The 20570-nt window shown below is 34.8% G+C and overlaps 1 protein-coding gene across 2 annotated transcripts; it reads right to left on the minus strand.

Moving 5' to 3' along the window:
- Nucleotides 1–8919: 8919 nt before the first annotated feature.
- eme1 (essential meiotic structure-specific endonuclease 1) lies at nt 8920–20534 on the minus strand. 2 transcript variants are annotated; one of them, XM_005156219.6, is made up of 9 exons: nt 20497–20534; nt 17026–17753; nt 16732–16859; nt 14036–14125; nt 13538–13662; nt 10878–11025; nt 10664–10779; nt 10368–10557; nt 8920–9275 (listed from the first exon to the last, which is right to left on the minus strand). In XM_005156219.6, the coding sequence occupies exons 2-9, from the start codon at nt 17723–17725 to the stop codon at nt 9102–9104; spliced, it is 1671 nt and encodes a 556-aa protein (XP_005156276.1). In that variant the 5' UTR covers nt 17726–17753; nt 20497–20534; the 3' UTR covers nt 8920–9101. The 2 variants fall into 2 exon arrangements, with proteins under 2 accessions (XP_005156276.1, XP_707096.1); XM_702004.8 differs by having other exon boundaries at nt 20383–20534.
- Between the last annotated feature and the right edge of the window lie 36 nt (nt 20535–20570).

Below are 20570 nucleotides of genomic sequence, written 5' to 3' on the forward strand. Positions count from 1 at the left end.
TGAGGGTCTAAACACTGGTGGGCAAATCCATCGATGCGTAGCTCTACCGATTCCAAACCATGCAAGCTAGTGGCGACAGCGTAGAGGGAAAAAAATACTTCACAAATTGGCAAAAGTGAAGAAAAAAAACCTTGAGAGAAACCATACTCAGTTGTGCACCTCCATTTTAATTTTTCCACTGGCCGAACGTTTTGTGCATGAGAGGTCATGTTGATGTCCTGTGCCTGCTGAGTAGTGATTTTTAATTTCTGGGTGACCTATCCCTTTGTCTGAGTTGTCAGGGAGTGCTTGTACAGTGTTAATAGTCTTAAGATTGAATACATTTTAATACTATAATATGAATCAACAGCCTACAGTTACATAAATGTATATTAAAAAGGTTGAAAATCATACATACATACATACATACATACATACACACACACAGTTGAATTCAGAATTAAAGCCCCCCTTTAATTTTTTTTCTCTTTTTTAAATATTTCCCAAATAATGTTGAATAGAGGAAAGAAATTTTCACAGTATGTCTGATAATATTTTTTTTCTTCTGGAGAAAGTCTTATTTGTTTTGTTTTGGATAGAATGAAAGCAGTTTTTATTTTTTTATTAACCATTTTAGGGACAAAATTGTCAGCCCCTGTAAGCTATTTTTTCCTGATAGTTTACAGAACAAACCATCGTTATACAAAAACTTGCCTAGTTAACCTAATTCACCTAGTTAAGCCTTTAAATGTCACTTTGTCAGCTGTATAGAAGTGTCTTGAAAAATATCTAGTAAATTATTATTTACTGTCATCATGGCAAAGATAAAATAAATCAGTCATTAGAAATGTGTTATTAAAACTATTATGTTTAGAAATGTTTTGAAAATGTATGCTCTCCGTTAAACAGAAATTGGGGAAAAAATAAACAGGGGGGCTAATAATTCAGGGGGGCTAATAATTCTGACTTCAACTGTACAGTAGTCAACATTAGAAGTGGTTTAAAACCTTTTATCAAAGTTGTCCTAAAACCAAAAAACAACACACATTCTTGCCTTAGGACAACTTTGAAAAACACATTTGATTCACTTCAAATGTTGGCTACTGTATACAGTGCTCAGCATATGTAAGCACACATCTCACAAATCTTAAATCTTATAAGGAAGCTATACAATTATTTTTGTGCATAAACATTAAATTAGTCAGTACAGAAGCCAGATTAGTAGCTTATCTAACAAAATAACTTACGATAATGGTCCAAAGAGTAGTCCATCCAAACTTATATGTTACAGAAAAATATTAAATACAAATATTTACAATTATTTTCAAACAAAATGCAATGTCCTCATGACATTGGGATAACATCAATCTGATGTCATGTTGACGTCCTGTGCCTGATAGATAGTGATATGACTTTTAATTTCTGGATGACCTAACCCTTTGTCTGAGTTGTCAGGTTGTCGTAACATAACCCTGGAAATTCTATTTATTTTCAGGGAAAGTAGAATTAAAATGGCCTTGTTATTTTAAGCTAGCATTCTCAAAAACAATGAATATGCTCAAAAACCTTTTGAAAACATAAGTCTCTCACTTACTCCAATATGGATGAACTATTCCAATGACATTTTTATAGACCATTTTTAGGGTTAAAAAAACAATAGTGCCAACGTATTTCCTGATTTTTTAAAATTTCTATAGCTTTCGAGAATTCAAAAGATCCACATATTGATTAATGATGCTATAACAGCTGTTTTTACATGACGTTATAATTGAATTGCCTTTTGTTACAGTTTTGAAATAACCAGGAAACATGTCCAGTGACATGACCACATTAAAATGGTCTATATCACTTCAATTCTACACAGATTGCAATATTTTAAACAAGATATAGGGGAGTGGTAGAGAAATGGTTAGACAGACTTAGCATTACTATTAGACTATGCCTGTTATGAGCTGTCAAATACAACTTTACAGAGCTCATCTGGCAGAGTTGTGATATAAACAAAATGCTATTGGCTATATGGAAAAAAAGGGAGAGGTTGCTTGATATGCACTACATGGTCTTCCAAGTTTCAGTTGAAATAATGTCAACACAACACATTAAATAGCACTGCGTGTTTGAAGGTACATCAGAAGATCTTTAAAGTGTAGAATGAATTACACAAAATGTGCAAAAATGTTGCACAAATGTTATAAACACTGAGATTATAAACGTTTTTGTGACCTGTCAGTGGAATAGGGTTAAACCCACATTAGATGAAAACTAAACTCAATCATTTTCTATAAATAGTGTTTTAATTATGTATGATCCAGGCATGTATTTTGCCATGTTGAAATTGCGTAATTCAGTCAGTGTTGCCAAGTTTGATTTTCCTGTGAAATTGGCCACATTTTAAGCTGTTGAGTGGGTTGAATTTTCCGCTGGATTAAAAGGTTTGCCATATTGCAAAAATTGTGAGCATTGAAATATTTCACATTTAACCAGGAATACAACTGTACTGGATTATGAGTTTTGTAAAGCTTAGAGTATTTATTATTACTGTAGAAATTGTGCAGAACAAATCAATGTGACTCTAAAATATTGTTTCAAGGTCTAGAAGAGGCAAGTGACATTTGCTTTAAAAAATATTTTTGATTGGTCTTTGGGTTGATTTTTTTTTCACAGACATGTCATGCACACTGGATGCTGTCTCTGTAGATATTGGTCTCTGATATGTAGTCTCTTTAGTACTGCATTGTTGTTAAGTGATGCTAAAAGTGAAAATGAGGAAATGGAGCACATTTACCATCATGCGTTACCATTGAGCACAATAGAAGAATCTGTGTCTGCACAGCCCCAGAAGCAGATGGTGTCTAGAGCCAAAAAATAAATAAATAAATAAATAAATAAATAAATAACAAAACAAATTACAATAAACATCTGTACATTATATTAAATGTAAATTATTATTTGGGAAAAAAATGAAAAAATCGTATAAATCTTATTATTGTGAGCAATTTTATAATTGCTCAATAAATGACAATTTTTCTTATTTTACATTTTGAAGAAATGTTATAATACCTTTATTTAAAATAATGTATAAATAAAATAAAGCTTTGGTCACACTTTATTTTAGAGTTGTTTTTTTAATCAGCAAACTTTATGCTTATTCTAGATTACAATGATAACTAGATACACAGTACAGTTTTAGGTAGTTCATCTATTAGGGCTGCACAATTTTGGAAAAATCTGATATTGCGATATTTTATTTTTCTGCAATAAATATTGCAATGTAAATAGTTTCACAAGATGGTTGAATAGCACTATTTGGCGTTTTTCTTGGGAGTCTAACAGTAAACAGGTACAGAAATTGAATGATCACAATGCAAAACATGCTTTTCTCACCTGGTCTCATTTATAGTTCAAATATCCTAACAACATTTTTAGATCAGTTAAAAATAATGTTTTAAATTAAGAGTTTTTACTTAAAACAAGCAAAATTATCTGCAAGTGGAGTAAGTTAAACAATCTTGCATTCACTTTAAAATGTAAATATTTGGACTAAAAATAAAGACAACAACTCTAAGTAAACCATTCTTTTGTTGTTGCATGTAAAATGTAAAAAAATACAGTGATTAAATACAATTCTGTAGCTCCTGGTGAACTATAATTCATCCTGGACATTGCATATCTTTTTTTCAATGTGACTATTGCAGATACACACTGTGATATTGATGCTGAAACGATATATTGTGCAGCCCTGCCATCAATTCAGTGAAAAACAAACATCAGATGTTGGCCACTGGTTATCTACACAATATTAAAGTAGTCTGTACACATACTTTACCATGTACTCTTTTGATTTGCATGCAAGACCCCAAAAAGAATGTGATGTACCAGTGTAGACGTTATAGAGCACATATCATGCTGTGAATCTGCCACCAGGGATCACACTTCGACTGACTGCAGGGAATAAGGAGGACCATGAATCTGGAGGAGAGTGTTTAGGTAAGAGCGTGCAGACCAGTAGGTGGTCCTATGTGCTTCCCTCCAAGCATAAAGTTGGTGACCAAGAGGGCTGTAACATAGCTCTTCATAGATTGATAGAGGACTAGTTGTGCTGCTGCATTCTGGATCACCTGTAAGGGCTCGCTATAGCTAGAAGGTTGGCTTGTAAAGCATTGCAATATAAATCATGAATCTGGATAGCTTAATCTCGGAAGCAAATTCAATTCAATTCAATTTACCTTTATTTGTGTAGCGCTTTTTGAATGTAGATTGTGTCAAATCAGCTTCAAATTGAAACAGTGTAGTTCAGTTTTCAGTGTTTAAGTTCAATTCAGTTTAGCTAAGTTCAGTGTGGTATAATAATCACAACTGAGTGTCTAACTGATGGGCAATCCATTGATGCGCAGCTCTACAGATCTCGAACGATGCAACCCAGTGGCGACAGCGGCGAGGAAAAAAACTTTACCAACTGGCGAAAGTGAAGAACTAAAAAATCTTGAGAGAAACCAGGCTCAGTTGGGCACGACCATTTCTCCACTGGCCAAACGTCTTGTGCAGAGCTGCAGTCAAGGCGCCGGAGGCTGTAAGCTGGAACTCAGCAGACTCGTCTGTCCCTGTAGCGTCACAGGAATCAGTCTTATGCTCTCCACTACTCCATGACCACCACAGTAGCTGCTCAGGATACGGCCTGGGTCAGGATATGGAAACCTTGGGGTCATCTCGTCGCTGTTCTTGGATCGAATCAGAGTAAGGAATCATAGTCTGAGGGCCTCAGATTGAGTATCCCCAGGTGGAAATGGAGAATAAAATCACCTTTCAAAAACGTGGTTCAAGGACATTTTAGCGACAAATATTCTACTTGCACTACATTTGAAAGCACAATCACTTTTACGTGTACTTTTAGAGTATTTTTCTATAAATGTACAGTAAAATTGGATAACAGTTCGGGGTTAGCACCTACTGTAGTTTGTTACACAGCAATTACTAGAATAAGTACACTTTTTGCTAGTAGAACATGACTGTAAAATTAAGTGTTACAGTGTGCTTCACTTTTTCCACATTTTTTATGTTACAGCCTTATTTCAAAATAGATTCATATTATTTATTTCTTCAAATTTTTACACACAATACCCCATAATGGCAATGTGAAAAAGATGTATCGAAATAGCTGCAAATTTATTAAAAATTTTAAAACCTGAAAAATCAAATGTGCATAAGTATTCACAGCCTTTGCAGTGCTCTAAATTGAGCTTAGATACATTTTGTTTCTACTGATCATTCTTGAGATGTTTCAGCAGCTTAACTTGAGTTTACCTGTGGTCAATTAATTCAGTTGATTGGACATGATCAGGCTAATACCATCCCTACAGTGAAGCATGGTGGTGGCAGCTCGGTGGATTCCCAAAGACTGGTGTGCCAAGCTTGTGGCATCATATTCAAAAAGACTTGAGGCTGTAATTGCTGCCAAAGGTGCATCAACAAAGTATTGAGCAAAGGCTGTTAATATTTATGTACATGATTCTTTTCACATTGTCATTATGGGGTATTGTGTGCAGAATTTTGAGGAAATAAAAGATTTTAATCCATTTTGGAATAAGACTGTAACATAATAACATGTGGAAAAAGTAAAGCACTATGAATACTTTCAGGATGCACTGTACCAATATTTTAAACAAACAAATCTACATAAAATTACAGTGAAACTGATGTAAATGTTTAAATAGAGACATAGCTATGGAAAAAATGGATGGATTTATGAGGTTACAAAAATAACAAAATAGTTACTTAAATGTATGACATTTCTTTGAAATTTCAAAAATAACAATTGATGGTAACACTATATAATAACTACACACTATAAATCATTTATTAAGCATAAGCAAATAGTGAATTTATTATCTGTTAAGGTGGGCAAATCTGAGATTGTTTTTAATAAAAACAAATATACATATAATAAATAATACTGCTAATAATAATATTATACAAATGCAAATTGTTATGAATAAATTGACCAGGACGTTCTGTTAATTGTCATTCCATACAAAAATCGCAGAATTTATGATCTGATTTCTTTAAAAAATAAATAAATAAATAATAAAAAAGTGATTTTTACTGCCTGGCTGGGATAAAAGTGAATATCAGAGCAAACAAGAAGCACTGCATAACATTATATTTTTCTAAAAACATTCTAATTATATTTCTTTAAAATATGGGAATTAATTTTACCCTTAAAATTTTATTTTCAATGAAGTTTTTACACTAGCCTGCTGCTAATGACGGTTCCTGCGTTTAAACAGTCTTTTGTCCCTTTTTACGCTTTAACATCCAAATGGATGCTTAAGTTTATTTAACTGATTGTATTTGATTGTATAACATTACAACACCGTAGCTGTAAAAGGAACCTTATGAAATTGAAAATAGTCACATAAAGCTTTCACCGGAAGTTCATCATTGGCTTAAAAACACTAGCTGTGCATTTAGCCCATTGATTTTAGTGATTGAAAATCAGGGATATTGCACTAAATATTGATTATCTTAACTTTTCTAAAGTTAGAACATTGTTATTGTTTACAAAAGTATATAAAAATGTTGGAAAACCTTCAATCTTTTTTGTTATTTGATGAAATAAAAAGGCATTTTTCTTTTTCATTCAGAAGAAATGTCCTCGCATAGTCCAAAAACATAACTTTAAATCGTAAATCCAAATGTCAAACAAACTCTACATTAAATATGAGGTAATTTACAGAAAGAATAAACTTGTGTAATGATGCTATGACTGCTATTAGGTAGAAGCAACCATCAAAGTAAAAAGGCACCTAACACACAGTCTTCCATATTGTACAGTCTACTTGGTTCATGATGATGTTAATATATTTGTTTGATTTTGAGGACAGCTTTGGTGCTACGTTGGATCCCTCAGTGACGTTCAATATAACATCAGGCTGAGAACAGCGATTCCAGTGTGAATTTACTGGTTTGGTTAATGTAGAGTCACAGCGAAGCAATCCTGCCCTCATGTGGCCATCAATAAAAGAAAAAAGGAAAAAAGCACACACAGAAAACAACAAAATTATCCACCACAAGAGAAGAAAATTCTGTACATACGTGCAGTATTTACAAAAAAAAAGGCTGGTAAGAGAGGGCAAGGTAGAAAACAAAATCTTGCAATAACAATGCAATATTTTTCCTCTGAAGTTGAAAAGCCTCTAGCTCTGGCAGCCAAAGTTGTTTTCTAGAGGGTTTTGCATCTCTTTTCCCACAAGAACTGGATCTGAACGCTCGAATCGTTTGTGTCTGATTTGCAAATGAACAAAGAAGCAGAGCCACATAATGATTTATTTTTAAAGAGAAGCAGGAAACATTGATTGAACGCTGGTGGCAAGGAAACCAATACCACAGTGGCCGGCCTACTCAACGCTGAAATAGATTGTTAGAGTCTTTGACATTCTTTCTTGTCATTTTAGCGAGTGGCTCTGAGTGGATGGTGATTCACCGAGCGCCAAGGCAAAACACATCAAGAATGCAATGGAAGGATATTATCAGCCTTGTTGCCATATCATTGCCCGAAGAAATGTGCTATTACTATGCCAATGTCAACAGAGGCCCAGCACACTACAGGTGGCATTACCATGGCACAACTCAAGAAATTGGAAGTGCACCCACTCTGCCAAGAATACGAAAGTGTAACTGGAACAAAACAGGCTCACGAAACCGTACACAGCACCGCCTGTGGCACTCCATTTTGTGTGGCGGCCGATAAGAAGGTGCATTTTTCCACGAGATGAGCTGTGTGGAGAATATCCAGGGAGAGACAGTGACTAACAGCCCTGCTTAGCTTCCCACTCTATTGACTGTGAGTGAAGGTGGCCGACGTTGACCTACCGCCACTCCCGATTCTTATTAATCTCCAACAAGGAGCAGGAAAAATCTTGTGTGCACCAGAAAATGAGAAACTGCTACACCACTGAACGGAAATGCTTTAGCAGTTCCAATCTATCATTTGGAACAGCATTGACTCACATATGCACATTGCTCATACAGTAGCTCGAGATAAGCCGAGCCACGGCAATCTAAAAGAAACCAAGAAAGAGACTACTCCTCCGAAATATTTCGGTTAATAGAGATGCATTGCGAGTTTTAAGTACACTACTACTCCTTTTTGGAAATTAAACTCTCATTCCACCATTCACAAGCCAATGAAAGTGTTAGCGCTGCTGACTCTAGGTCATAAAAGCTATTAGAGTCTGTGTTCAGAGTACACGAAAATTGGATTTCATAGTGTTCAGTAAACAATCACTCCAAGGTGATCCCTTTTCAAGCGGTGGTAATTCTGCCGGTTTTATTCCCCTCGGCACAAGCACACACCTACTAGCCCATAGTTTGTTATGCCATCCCTTAAACTGTAGAGGAAATACTGCCTTCAGGGACTGGGATGAAGCATGCAGCTCATCTCTTAAGCACATTTAACGGCTCGTTACCCCACTGCTCGTTTCAGGCAACAAGACACTCCTTGGTCAGGTGCCATTCTCTAATGTGCTGGAAATGAGCCATGAGCCTCTACAGTCCTTAGACAGTGAGTATGGTGTGCTCAAGGGGCCATTTTGGTTCCGAAAGGCTTGCAGTAGTGCCTTAAACAGGAAAAAAGCCAAGGCTGAAACCGTTGCTTTTTCAATTAACAATTCCCTGTCTGGTGCTGCTAAAACATGTAAATATAACACAGAAGGAATTCTTTCTAAACTAAACTGCTTCGGTTTAAGCTACGGGTCTTAAAAACCTCCAAATGTGTGAAAAGAAATTGTTTGAAAAGACTTCTGTCTAACAAGGTTATTTGCTACGAAGATGAAGCGAACAAAAAACTCAAACAGCATTCTAGGAAAGGAAAAAGTTTCAAGGTTCACGTCAAGTGTAGAGAGGGTAGAGAAAGAGGAAAACTAGTTTTGATGAAGTAAAATGTTTTTAAGGTACTTTAAGACATATTTAATAGAAACCATTTATAATAAGAAATCAATGTAGAATATTTAAATGAAGTCCATCAAAATAGCTTATCAATAACTCAAGCAAACTGAGTTTGCACCAAAAATGTAAGTCAAATATAACAATTAGTTTGTCATTTGTCTTTATATACTGTTCAAGAATCATGCAGAATCAAGGGGTTGTTGGTCATCACTTGAGGTCATCATAAGATAGACTCGTTTGGAAAGTTCTGGACCGACTCTACGGGTTGTAGATGTCACACCCTCTCCACGACGAATGAGTAAGTCTGACAACAAGCCAACTTTTTCCTGTTCAGATCTGCACCGTGTGTATGCCTGCAAATAACAAACAAAAAGCCTGAGATTTCACACTAAGGCCCAATCACAATTCTATTTTTTGCCCCTAGCTCTTCCTCTTGGCCCTAGAAACAGAATGAAGGGGACTTCAAAATGTACCCCTAAGAAATGAGACACCATTACAGCCCCTGCACACAACATCATACAACACCGTGATCTCTTGCTTCATATAAGATTGATGATCATGACTACTGTATTTATTCCAGTTGTGCTATTTTTTTGTATTTATCTTCAGGAAATCACTGAAGGCATGTATTATGTTAACATAACGATACAATGTAACAATAAGATCGTAACTGTTCTGTGCATTTACGACCTGGGGATTGTTGTGGGACTGCTATACAGGAGTTATTATTGGGGATTACAGATAGCGAAATTTAGTGTTTTTTAAAAGCATGACAGTAAAACACTGTGAAATTATTATTAGGGGTTAAGTGAATGGGGCTAAAGGGTAGAATTGGGATTGGGTCTAAATGTCATTCACTAGATATGTCTATATGCAAATATGCAAATTAGACAAAACTGGTAAATCACATAAACATTAGCAACTAAATCACTGTTTAAATTTAATGAGTCCAAGAGAACATATTAATCACTTCCTAAAAAATAGTGCCAAATATCAAAAAGAAAATTTGCTATGGTAGAAGAAGTCATTGTGGACCTTTTTGTTTTGTATAATGAATTTAAATATTTCACCTCAGAAGAGAAAGGTGAATTGCTTTTGTAGTGTAGGTGCTCAAAACAGTTAGGTAATAAAAAAGGTAATAAAACCGAAATTGTGCAAATATTTGTTATCACATGACCTGTTCACATTACATGACTTTTTTAATGCTCATGCTACAATTCATATGGTAAATGCGTTTCCACTGTAGTTTATGTGCATTTCTTTTTCGAATAAAAAGTTTATTCTACCCAGTTTCTACTCATTTTCCAAATTTATGTGCATCTTGGTGTTTCTTTTGAGCATTTTTAAGCAATATTCCAAAATGTGCATTCAAATTAGTTGGACGGAAACAGCAAAAAAAGGAAAAAGAAAATAAGGTTGACTTCATGAATAAAACCAAATTTAACCTGAGCAAGAAGCCGAGGAGAGGGGTAGGCACTGAGTATAGCACTGGCCATATCAAGGCTGACGCGGTTCAACTGCTGTATTTGTCTCTTCCAAACTTGCAGAAGGCCATTCCCTGTGCGGTCTACCTTCTGACCTCCAGCCCACTCACTCTCCAAACAAAACGTAAATCCCGTCTTCTCTCGCTCCCGCCTGGAAGGAATAAACACTCATGAAGTAAGAAAGAAATAGACCACAGTAGCTAAAGATGCAGCTGGACGGTAAGCGATAAATATGGAAACTGTGGCTTCCCACTCACTTGAACGGCGCCTCAGCTACTGCTTTGGTTGACATGGTAATATAATCAGTGAAGTCTTTCCAGGTAGAGAGGAAGCGAACTTGCACCCCGGTTTGCAACTGCAGGTCTACCAAAGCCTGATAGACAGGTGAGGGAAGAAAGGCTGAGTTGAAGCAGAGGACCTCAAATACAGCCATGAATTTATATCGACTGCCAATGAAGTGGTTCAGCTTACCTCCTCCACCTGCACTCGCGAGACCTCAGGAAGCTGATTGATATCGTCTTTCTTTCTTCTCTTTTTCTGCCCTCCCTGAAGTCCCACATTCTTCTCCTCGCCCAGCACTGCCTCACGGTATTTCTTCTGACATTTTGAATTCTGGGATCTGCAAAAGTGCATTTAAAGTAAGCAATTATAAAACTTTTCATTAGATCTTTCAAAACAAATCATAATATGCTTCATGCTAAGTTTTATTTTAATATATGTTTGCCTTCAGAGGGATAGTCCACTTAACGTAAAATGTCATAATTTACCATTATCATGGTTTTAATTCTTTATAAGTTTGTTCATTTCTTCTAATAAACACAAAATAAGATATTTAGAAAAATATTAAAAAGCTATAAACATTGACTTCCATAGTAATTGTTTTTCCTACTATGGGCTTCAATGGAAACAGGATTTCAGCTTTCTTCAAAATATTTTCCTTTGTGTTTAACAGAAGAAACTCCTAAAGGATTGTTATCACTTCAGGGTGAGTACATTTTAAATTTTTGGAGGACTGCACGATTATTCAAAAACAGATTGCTATCTCGATTCGACCCTACACACAATCTTAATTCAGCTTTTCTACCACTCAACCAATTACATTTTTAAGGTCAGGAGAGAAGGCGGTTGCACAAGTCTTCACAGCAACATGGCCACCTCCGAATGGAGTTAAAAGTGTTGCATACTGTTTATAAGGTATAATTCACCCAAAAATAGCATTTCTGTCTTAATGTAATAATGTATTCGCGGCTGCAAAAATCACACAAGCCTGCCAATGATGTCTACTTGAGTGAACAGAACCTTTATAGGTTGTAAATAACAGGTAATAAAGTTGTAAATAACGTTTCGTTTGTTGCACTGAGCGATCATTTGGAAACCATGTAGAAAGTATGATTTGCATGTATCTTTTTTTCTGAAAGTGAAGACAGCCATGACATGAGCTGCACTCGGCAGTGAAAATGAAACCGGCGTGCATATCATTTAAATGATCATATCACATTTGTTGTGCATGAAAATAAATGTTTACTGGGTACAGTGTAACTAGCCTATAATATTTAATATAATGCAAGAGGGAATCTGATCAGATGACAAATCTGATCTGACAAATGTCTCATTTTACCACTGACAAAATGGTCTAATAATATTCTCAATGACAAATGACAGGCATATATCTCAAACATAATAATTCAACTTCACAAATGTGAATACTTGCAATCTGATGTCATCACTTTACTGTGCATTAACAAACATGACACATCTAAAGTCTGTTTAAGTCCATCATTCCAAGTCTATGCAAAATTTAGCATTTTAACCAACAGTAGACCTACACATAGGCCTAGTATTATTAGTGTTTTTTACCATGTATTTGAGAAGTAACAATAATAATAGCCTACTCATATTAACCGTATTTTATAACTACAAAATCGTGAGAAAACTGTGATCTTGATTTTAAGCAAAATAAATCATAAATCTCATTTTAGCCAGAATTGTGCAGCCCTAGACAATCCTTTTAAAGTATTTTCTGTGCAATTTTCTGTACATAAAAGCAACAAAAACATGTTAATAGAGAATGACTATCAGAGTTGGGCATGTTTCTTTAAAAGAGTAATTAATTAGTTATAGTTACTTCTCACAAATAGTAACAGAGTTAGTAACAGGGTTACACATATATACAAGTAACTAATTATCAAGGAAAATAATAAATATTTGACAAAGACTATTAAATAAATTTAAAACATTTATAATATGCTAATCTACACTATTTTAATGTTGTTGTGAGAGACAACCATCAAATTCAACATATTATAATAAATATTAGAAAATTGGGAAAAGTAGTGCTTATATTTCAATTTTGCAAAAGCTACCTTTGAACTTGTCGGATTCGCCATCCTTCTGACTGCTAATCGTTGGTGTGCAGACTGACTGTGCATGTGCTTGTGTGTACACACCTACACTACCCTGCCTCTGACTGGCAAATGATGGAGATGTACTTTGATTCTCAGTTACACCACGTTCAGACACACCAATCATCATGACTGGTTGGTTGTGTCCTACCCCAGCCCTGAACATACACACCCACCCCAGAGAAAGAGTGGTCCTATGACTAAGAGAGACCCTGCTCGCATGAAAACTGCTTCAGTGGTCTTAATTATAATACAATACATTTTATTGTCGGCAATGACGTTCTAATGGGAGAAACAGTAATTCATTTGATTACTTGTTACTGAAAAAATTATTGCCGTTGATAACGCTGTTTATTTATAACACTGTTATTCACATCACTGATGACTATATAACCACATATTAACAAAATTATTAAATAATTTAATACAATACTTAATAAAGGGTATAGTACATGTAACGATGCCCAAAAATTTATGCAAAGGCATTTGAGTTTGCACATTTATCAAACAAATATGCACTTTAAGAACTTTATATTGTTAATTGTACTAATAAAATAGATGTTTTAATCTCAGTGTTATATAGAGCACTCATTCAATTATCCTACTGTTTAATGTAAAACTTCAGACGACAAGTAAAGGAACATACCATTTAATACCATAAGTAAAGCTTGTATTTCCTTAAAGTAAATGGATGCACATTGAAACTGACACTCTTAATAAGTCACTCACCTGAAGTACTTCTCTATGTCAATCACAACTAGACTGAGGGATCTGCCTGGATTCCTGCTCATAAGTCCTTGTATCCAGGCAGTCAGTGATATCCCAGTATCAGTCAAAACACTGCTGCTTTGCCTCTATATTAAAAACCGAAAAGCCCCACACAGAAGAGAAATCCCAAGGCTGTCAAAATTCTGAAGACATGCATTTCTCACAGATTAAAAAATGCCATATTATAAAGAGCTTGTGGATCATTTTAACATAATTGAGATGTGATCCCGTAATTATATTCATTACCCTTAATTGCTCTGACTCTTCTTGGAAAGGTCAAAACTGCTAGTTCTCTTCTTGCCCTTTCGGCCAAAAACTCTTTTTAATTTCATCTTTAGCTGCCACATCATACACAAAGGGCACATCCAGCACATCAAACAATTATCCTATTAATAGTTAATTAAGTCATTATGATGGCCCAATAGGAAATCACACCATGCTGGAGCATAATTTGCCTACCTTGCAATAGCTGTTAATCATGGTCACAAAGTCATCCACTGGAACTTGGATGATAGTATATGACTCTGGAAAAGACTTCATCTCACCACTCTGCAAATAAAACATAAAAATGAACTGTAAAACCCGGAATAAACAAATTAAGATCAGTAATTCTCAATCTTTTGATTCTAAGAGCAATATTGGATTGAGACAATATTTCAAATCTATCCTATGAGGTCCCATATTAAAAGGTAAATCTATGAGACATACCGTTATTACAATCTACAAAATATTTAAATCACTTTCATATAAACATTAACAAAACATTTAACAATTACTTGAAATTGAAAAAGTGTTTAGGTTTGTACAGAAAAACAGCACACGCAAAAAGACTGAAGTATAGATTCAAGAATCCATATTATTATAGATTAAAATTACATTCTAACTGTTAGGATTTTTTTTTATTCAAGATGTGTGCATGAAATAGATGATAAACAGTCAAAACATGCCACTGTTTTCTCAGTTCTGTCATTATTTACTCACATTTAATCATTACAATCATTAATAATTACATTCATTTTATTCTAATCATCAAAGCAGTTTATTTTTCTGTTGAACACAAAATAGGATATTTTGAAAAATGTTGAAAACCGGAAACCACTGACCTCCAAACCATCGTATTTGTTTTTCCTACTATGGATGTCAATGCCCAGGATTTTTTTTTAAGAAGTCTAATAGATGTCTAAATATGGATGCCTTGGCTAAAACAAGGTTAAATGTCAGCTGTCAGTGAAAATTTAACAGACATTTAATCAAATAAACATATTAGACACACAGTACATGTGGTCATTCATTCCTGTGTATTTGATGACTAGTCTAGTTTTGGCCTTTTTTTAGATGTCTATTAGGACTTCACTGACATTTGGCAACAATTGCTTGGTGGGTGGTTGTTCTAAAATTCTTCAAAATAATTTATTTTGTTCAACAGCATAAAAAAAACCCTCAAATGTTCGGAAACACTTGAGGTAAGTAAAAGTTTCAGTAAACTATCCTTTTAAAAGCCACTGTTACAATAAATGATTTCATTCTTTCAAAACAATTTCTGAGCAGAAATGTAACATTTTTAGTACCCAAAATTTCAGTACAATGCTAACTATACTGTCAGCCAGTAGGTACAATATTTTGTTTCAGCATCAATATTGCAATAGTCACATTGTAGGATCAACAAAAGTGAGTTAAGATTATATAGCTTAGAATTACATATAATATTCATTAATTAAATTTTCAGCTGAGTCCCTTTAAATCAGGGGTTGCCACAGTGGAATAAACCGCTAACTTATCCTGCATATGTCATTACGCAGCGGATGCCCTTCCAGCCACAACCCAGCATTGGGAAACGCCCATACACTCTTGCATTTCCACACATATACTAGTCAATTTAGCGTATTCAATTCCCCTGTTTCGCATTCCTTTGGACTGTGGGGGAAACCGGAGCACCCGGAGGAAACCCATGCGAGAGAACATGCAAACCCCATACAGAAATGCCAACTGACCCAGCTGAGGCTTGAACCAGCGACCTACTTGCTGTGAGGTGACATCGATACCCACTGCGCCACCATGTACAGTTGAAGTCAGAATAACCCCCCCCCCCCTTTTTTAATTTTTAAAAAATATTTCCCAAGTTATGTTTAACCGCAAGAAAATTTTCACAGTTCGTCTGAAAAATTTTTTTCATCTGGAGAAAGTCTTATTTGTTTTATTTAGGCTAGAATAAAAGCAGTTTTAATTTTTTTTAATCCATTTTAGGGTCGAAATTATTAGCCCCTTTAAGCTATATTTGTTTTCGATTGTCTACAGAACAAACCATCATTATACAATAACTACCCAATAGTAACTACCATAACTTGCCTAGTTAATCTAATTAACCTAGTTAAGCCTTTAAACATCACTTTAAGCTGTATAGAAGTGTCTTGAAAAATATCTAGTAAAATATTATTTTCATGTCATCATGGCAAAGATAATATAAATCAGTTATTAGAAATGAGTTATTAGAAACTATTATGTTTAGAAATGTGTTAAAAAATCTTCTCTCCATTAACTGTATATAATATATTGAATTTAATATTGCCCCAGTTCAAAGTACACACAATTTGGGGAGTTACTGTAATGTTTAACCATAATGGAGTAAAAGTTTATCATTTGCACAGGTTTTTAAGTGCTATGAGTTTAAATCTTTTAGACACGAGCAATTTTACTATTTGTAAATTGAACAAAAAAATATTTTATTGAACTATTTAAATAGTAAATTCTTTGCAGTTATTTTATATTAGACTTTTTTCAATTTCTTTACCTGAATATGATTAGACTATACCCTGCAAACCATAAAACACTGTTTATTACACTTTTATCTTCGTTCTATCACATTACATTTTTTTATTACACTTCATGCATGCTTTGTTCCCCTACAAAAATCATCCCAATAGATAGAATATTAATAAATTGTTTCCACATAGAGCTATTCAATTGATCTAGGGTAGTTGTATTTATATTGTAACATATATCGCATGAATACAAAATATTTCAATATCTGATTTTTCGTGCAGCCCTATCAGTCAGAAAGAATTGTAATTTCATTACTCTGTAAGTCCTACAGCTAATAACAAGAAATGCAATTAAAAGTTCTTTAGTAAAACTGTATTTGTAGAGAGATGTCGTGCCTGAGGGCAGGGCGAGCGTCTCGCCCAGCAGACACTGCGAGGAAGAGACTGCTTCTCTATGGCACAGTTGCAGCCCATGGCATGCAGGGAAGTCAGGAGAGCGCCGCCACCTTCCAGCTGCAACAGACCTACGGGGGAGAGACAGCTAATCAATACTAATCCATTCAGCAAATGCACCTTAATACCTCATGCCAGTGCTTTTTAACAACTCGGGAAAAGTATCAAAAGCGCACAGAGCACTGAAAGCAACAGTGACAGCAGAGATGAGCACTGCAGGCAAACACTGCCACCTACCAGGGTCGACCGTCACCACCGTGTGTTTGATGCACTCCTCTGGCCTTAGGGCTTTCACAGCATCAGCCAGAGCTTTCTTCTCCATCCTCAATCTCCCCCTCTCTTCCTGTTGGTGCTCTCGAATTGCTCTTTTCCTCAGGGCTTCTTGTCTGGCAGCCTCCACTTCTGCTGGGGTTTTCTTGCGTTTGGCCAGGTAAGTGCCATTCTCTGCTTCAGGTTCTTTTGTGAGGTATGGTGCATCATGGTTTGAGCTGTAATGCCTTGTTATATTGCTACTGATCTTGTTGCGTTGAACTGGCTGGGCCTCAGGGTTGATATGATATGCTGGAACATCTAAGAGGCGTGAACATCCATTTGAAACTGCATTGGAAGCCCGGCTCTGTTCTGCATTGGTGGCGGATATGGACAGACCACACTGTTTCTGTTTGAGTCTCACAGCTAAGGGAATCATGGGCTCCTCCTCATCCTCGCTAGCACTGCTGACCATCAGCACATCACTTTTAGTGGCTCCAGCAGAAGTTTGGACCTCCAGAGATGAAACTGGATTTGCAACAGGAGCCATTTCTGAGTCTGAACTGTCTAAAACCACCAAGTTGGTCTGTCTGGTTTGTGACTGAGAGAAATCGAACACAGGCAGCTCTTCTGAATCACTCGACTCACTGTCACTTAAGACGAATCCAGGTCTGCTGACGCAAGTCATGCTGAGGTATCATTCAAAAATCTGTAGTCTGACAGAAAAGTTAGAGTAAAATGTTTATTATCTAGCAGCCTTAACAATACTTATTTTCTAATTTAGCTAAAATCTCTCCATTAGAATGTGTCCTGTTTTTAATTTACTTTTTAAGAATAAAAATATTAACCATAAGACACCCTCTAATTGGCATTCAGGGTACAATTTATACATATAGGGCTGTGGGATTAATTGAAATTGAATTGCAATTTGAAACATCACGATTAGTTAATCGCAAGAGGCTGCAATAAAAAAAAAAAAAACATATATATATATATATATATATATATATATATATATATATATATATGTATATATATATATATATATATATATATATATATATATATATATATATATATATATATATATATATATATATAGTTAATATAGTTAAGTTAATCTCCTTCACCCAGAGCAAATTCTGACATTTTATCCTACCCATCAGATTATGCTACCAACACTGTATTTTAATGGCTTTGAGGTTGGGGTTGGGGTTGGGGTTTAGGTAGGTTAGGGCGATATTACAACTTCATATTACACTAATCCACATTAAAATGTACACTGGTAGCAAAATCTGATGGGTAGCATAATGCGTCATGTGTCAAGGTCTGACAAATCGACAGAACACTGGCTGTGTGTGACAGCCTTACTAGCCAAATGAGTGAGCACACTTTCGTTCTGGCCAATCAGAATTGCACAACCGAACTCAGCCCACAATCAAAAATAAAAAAACAAACAACAGAAAAGCGCTGACAAGTGGGATTATGGCTTCTGCTGCTGTTGTAATATGGGAATATTTTGGTCTCAACGTCAAACACCAAACAAAAACAGGTCATTTTTAAGATATGTCGCAGAATTGTTGCCACGGTTTACAGATTATTAAACTGAAGCTTAACTACAAAATTAAATCGTAAATAAAATCACAATATCTGTCAAAAAAAAAGAAAAAATGAGAAAAAACGCACTGCCCTACTTACATAGCCTAAAAATCTTATCAGGCATGTTTAGACAAGAATCATTTGTTGACATGTTAAAAGACTCAAAGTTCGGTTGCAAAATACCAATTGATTGTAATTTTACATTTTTGTACTTTTACCATCCAAATTACTAGTTTAACTCATTTGTCAAAAAGAGCTTTTTTATTAAACAGATATGTTTATTAAAATAATATTTTATTCACATAACATCTTTAGAAATGGAAAGATAATACAATTAAATTCAAGCTAAATATTGCAAAAAAGATTTATGACAAAAACATTTCAGCAAAAATCTTGATTATTGATATTTTTGAAAAAATGTATTTAATATTTTCACTAACATATAAATTTGGGCTACAGATTTTTATTTTGTTTATTTTTATTATTTATTTTTGTTATTTTGTTAGTTAGGCTCCACATTTGGGTTCAGTACTGACTAAACTAATGTATATCCACAAATATAATATTGCAAATCCTAAAGAAAATATTTAAATGAGATATTTGTGTGTACTCATATATGCGGAGCACTGTAAATTCCCTTAATTTATCCTAATGTAGACAAATTGCAAGATGGAATGTGCCACACTATATGTATTGCATGATATGGTTTAATAATATATGTTTTTTAATGATAATAATAAATAAATAAATAAATAAATAAGTAAGTACATTTATAATTTGTTAAAATACTGCACTGCACTTTAAATGTTACAGCATTTTATTTATAGCAAAAATCTTATTCAGGTCAGTGCCAATAGCCTAGCGGTAAAGTGCACAGACATATAGACATATATATTATATATATATAATTATTTTTTAATCTTATTCAGGTAAACAAAAACAGTCTTAAATACTAATAAAAAATAATAATAGTATATTATAAATGTTTGAATACATTTTCAGCAACATTTTAAACATTCATAATATGTATAAATCATAATTGTTTTTTAATTTTTTTTTTTTTGCATAATTACTTCAAAACAGATTACCACACACACTATTGCTAGCCGATTAGAACTGTGAATCATTTACCACAAGTCTTAGTTTCAACATAACCTGACCAAGCTAGGCAACTTATAATTGACATTGAGGTAAATTTGTTTTTGTATTCGTACATTTGTTCATTTTGGGACAGTGAGTCAGTGACAACTTGCGACAGGCTACTGTACATATTGGCTCTGAAATACCATTAGCACTATTTAACTGACTGTGAATAATATACTTTAATAGCCACGGGCTGCTAATATGATTTCACTGTTTAGAGTTTGCAAAGAATACTTTTCTGAAGTTATATTATTAAAGAGAAAGTCTGAATGTGCAAATATCAAATCAACTTTAACTTATTATAATTGACTTATTGCAGATTCGGAATCATATTAGAGAGACTGATAACACCAGTTAAGCAGTCCACTCTGTGGAATGTTTTACTGGTTTATCAAGGAAATATGATTAATTCAACAAAATTTTAAAAAGATTATTTGGTCGACACAGGATATTAAACCAGGATAAGTAAAACAGTGCGGGCTTTGCAATATTCAGCCATAAACATGAAAAGAACCGTCAGATATGACTTCAGACAAATTTACATTGGCATACACGAACAGAAAGGCAGCATAGAACAAACGTTTCCAACTTGAGAACACAAACCATATGCATTGAAGAGGTACAACTGCTCTTACAACTCCAGATCTTCTCAAATCATCTATTCAAGCTGTAAAAATGTAACATTCGCGAACTTTGTTTGTGTCTCTCTCTACTCACCCCAGCCAAATTCTGCGGTTCGCGGGCCCTGAAGGATCACGGGAACGCGCCCGTTGCGTCACGTTTACGTCATC

The sequence above is a fragment of the Danio rerio genome, chromosome 12 (assembly GCF_049306965.1).
Source record: "Danio rerio strain Tuebingen ecotype United States chromosome 12, GRCz12tu, whole genome shotgun sequence".
In the NCBI taxonomy this organism is placed as follows: Eukaryota; Metazoa; Chordata; class Actinopteri; order Cypriniformes; family Danionidae; genus Danio; species Danio rerio.

Bases quoted from the DNA above. Each gene is read 5' to 3' on its own strand.
- eme1 (XM_005156219.6), bottom strand. From the start codon at position 17,725: ATGACTTGCGTCAGCAGACCTGGATTCGTCTTAAGTGACAGTGAGTCG. The intron at 16,860-17,025 runs GTAGGTGGCAGT...TCTCCCCCGTAG, and splicing joins GGTGGTGACGGTCGACCCTG to GTCTGTTGCAGCTGGAAGGT. The intron at 13,663-14,035 runs GTAGGCAAATTA...TTTTTAATATAG, and splicing joins TGATTAACAGCTATTGCAAG to AGGCAAAGCAGCAGTGTTTT.